Source organism: Cicer arietinum, chromosome 5 (genome assembly GCF_000331145.2).
Source record: "Cicer arietinum cultivar CDC Frontier isolate Library 1 chromosome 5, Cicar.CDCFrontier_v2.0, whole genome shotgun sequence".
NCBI lineage: Eukaryota > Viridiplantae > Streptophyta > Magnoliopsida > Fabales > Fabaceae > Cicer > Cicer arietinum.
Genome location: NC_021164.2, coordinates 54,522,016 through 54,523,656, shown reverse-complemented (window position 1 = coordinate 54,523,656; position 1,641 = coordinate 54,522,016). Strand labels below are relative to the sequence as shown.

General features: G+C 44.7%; 1 protein-coding gene across 1 annotated transcript in view; it reads left to right on the top strand.

Annotated features, from left to right (window-relative positions):
- The window catches only part of LOC140920517 (uncharacterized), a 3,206-nt gene extending 3,095 nt beyond the window's left edge, over positions 1-111 (top strand). The window contains exon 7 of the mRNA XM_073368801.1: positions 22-111. Coding sequence (XP_073224902.1) covers positions 22-111 — 90 coding nt within the window. The remainder of the gene's footprint in view (positions 1-21) is intronic.
- Positions 112-1,641: the final 1,530 nt, after the last annotated feature.

Here is a 1,641-nt window from a genome sequence, read left to right as displayed (position 1 = left end):
TCAGCACCAGCACCCTCACAGGCAGGCTCAACCACAATAGGCGCCTCAGCCTCACCGGTAGCCTCACCAAATTCATATTCTTCATCATCCTCTTCAGGTGGAGGAGGATGAGGATCAACAACTTCGAGGGGAACTTGAGAGTGTCCCTGTGGTCTTCTTATAGTTCTTCCTCTGCGAAAATACGGAGAAGAAAGGCGATGCACAGGAATTCGATTCCTTGTCACCCTTCCAGCACCTTCACCCACATCCTCACCAGCAGTAGCAATATCAGCACCAACACCTTCACCGGCAGGCTCAACCACAACAGCAGGCGCCTCATGCGCCTCAGCCTCACCCACATCTTCACCAGCAGCAATATCAGCACCAGCACCCTCACAGGCAGGCTCAACCACAATAGGCGCCTCAGCCTCACCGGTAGCCTCACCAAACTCATATTCTTCATCATCCTCTTCAGGTGGAGGAGGATGAGGATCGGCAACTTCGAGGGGAACTTGAGAGTGTCCCCGTGGTCTTCTTATAGTTCTTCCTCTACAGAAATACGGAGAAGAAAGGCGATGCACATAAATTCGATTCCTCTGCACCCTTTCAACCCTTGCCCACTGACCACCCCTTGGCACCCTTCCATCACCAGCACCTTCACCCACATCCTCACCAACAGCAGCAATATCAGCACCAGTACCCTTACCGGCAGCCTCAACCTCGCCCTCGACGGCAGCCTCGTCCTCACCGGTAGCCTCACCCTCATCCTCACCAAATCCACCCTCACCAGAAGCACCCATACCAGAACCACGACTTCCACCACGAACTCCACCCTGATTTGTAATCTTCAAATTATATTTACCGTCTTCAATGGTTTCTAATTTTGAAATAAAAATAAAATTTAGATATGAAGAGAGACATAGACTTGGTTTTGCATATAAAACTGAAACCCGCAAATTAATTGGTATCTTACGTCTGCAACCATTACACAGCCCTCTATAACAACATCACCCCTTCAAATATTAAACATGTTTCCCAGTGGATGCTGAGACTGATAGAGAGAATTCAGGAGAATTACATCACTTCCAGATATCACACTTCCACTGTGCCTTGCAAGTACGAAGAGAGACTTAGACTTAGTTTGCATATAAAACTCAAACCCGCAAATTCATTGTTATCTTACGTCAGCAACCATTACACAGCCCTTTATAACAACATCACCACGTCAAATACTGCTTCCAACCCTTGAACATCTTCATTCTCACCGTTGGCCGGAAATGAGAGAGTAAACACTGCAACCACACTCTTCTCGAAACTGCATCAAAACAACTATAAAATAAGAGTTGAAATTCAATATAAATAAATAAAATTTAATACGTACCTAATTTCTTCTTCAACTTGGATAAAGCCAAGACATAATTGATGCCACACAACACCTTTTTTACGCAGTTCGGTTCAACTTTACGTAGCTCATGTAACAGATAGGTTAAAGTTATATTGTAACCCTGCACAAAACAAAAAACAAGTTAATATTGTATTCGTATATCCAACTCACATGAAAATCCTATATCATTTACCGTACCGGTAAGTCAGTTGGGGTGACAGTAAACTTCAGTGACGTGTGCTGAATATCCTTAAACAATGTATCATTGAGCAAATGAG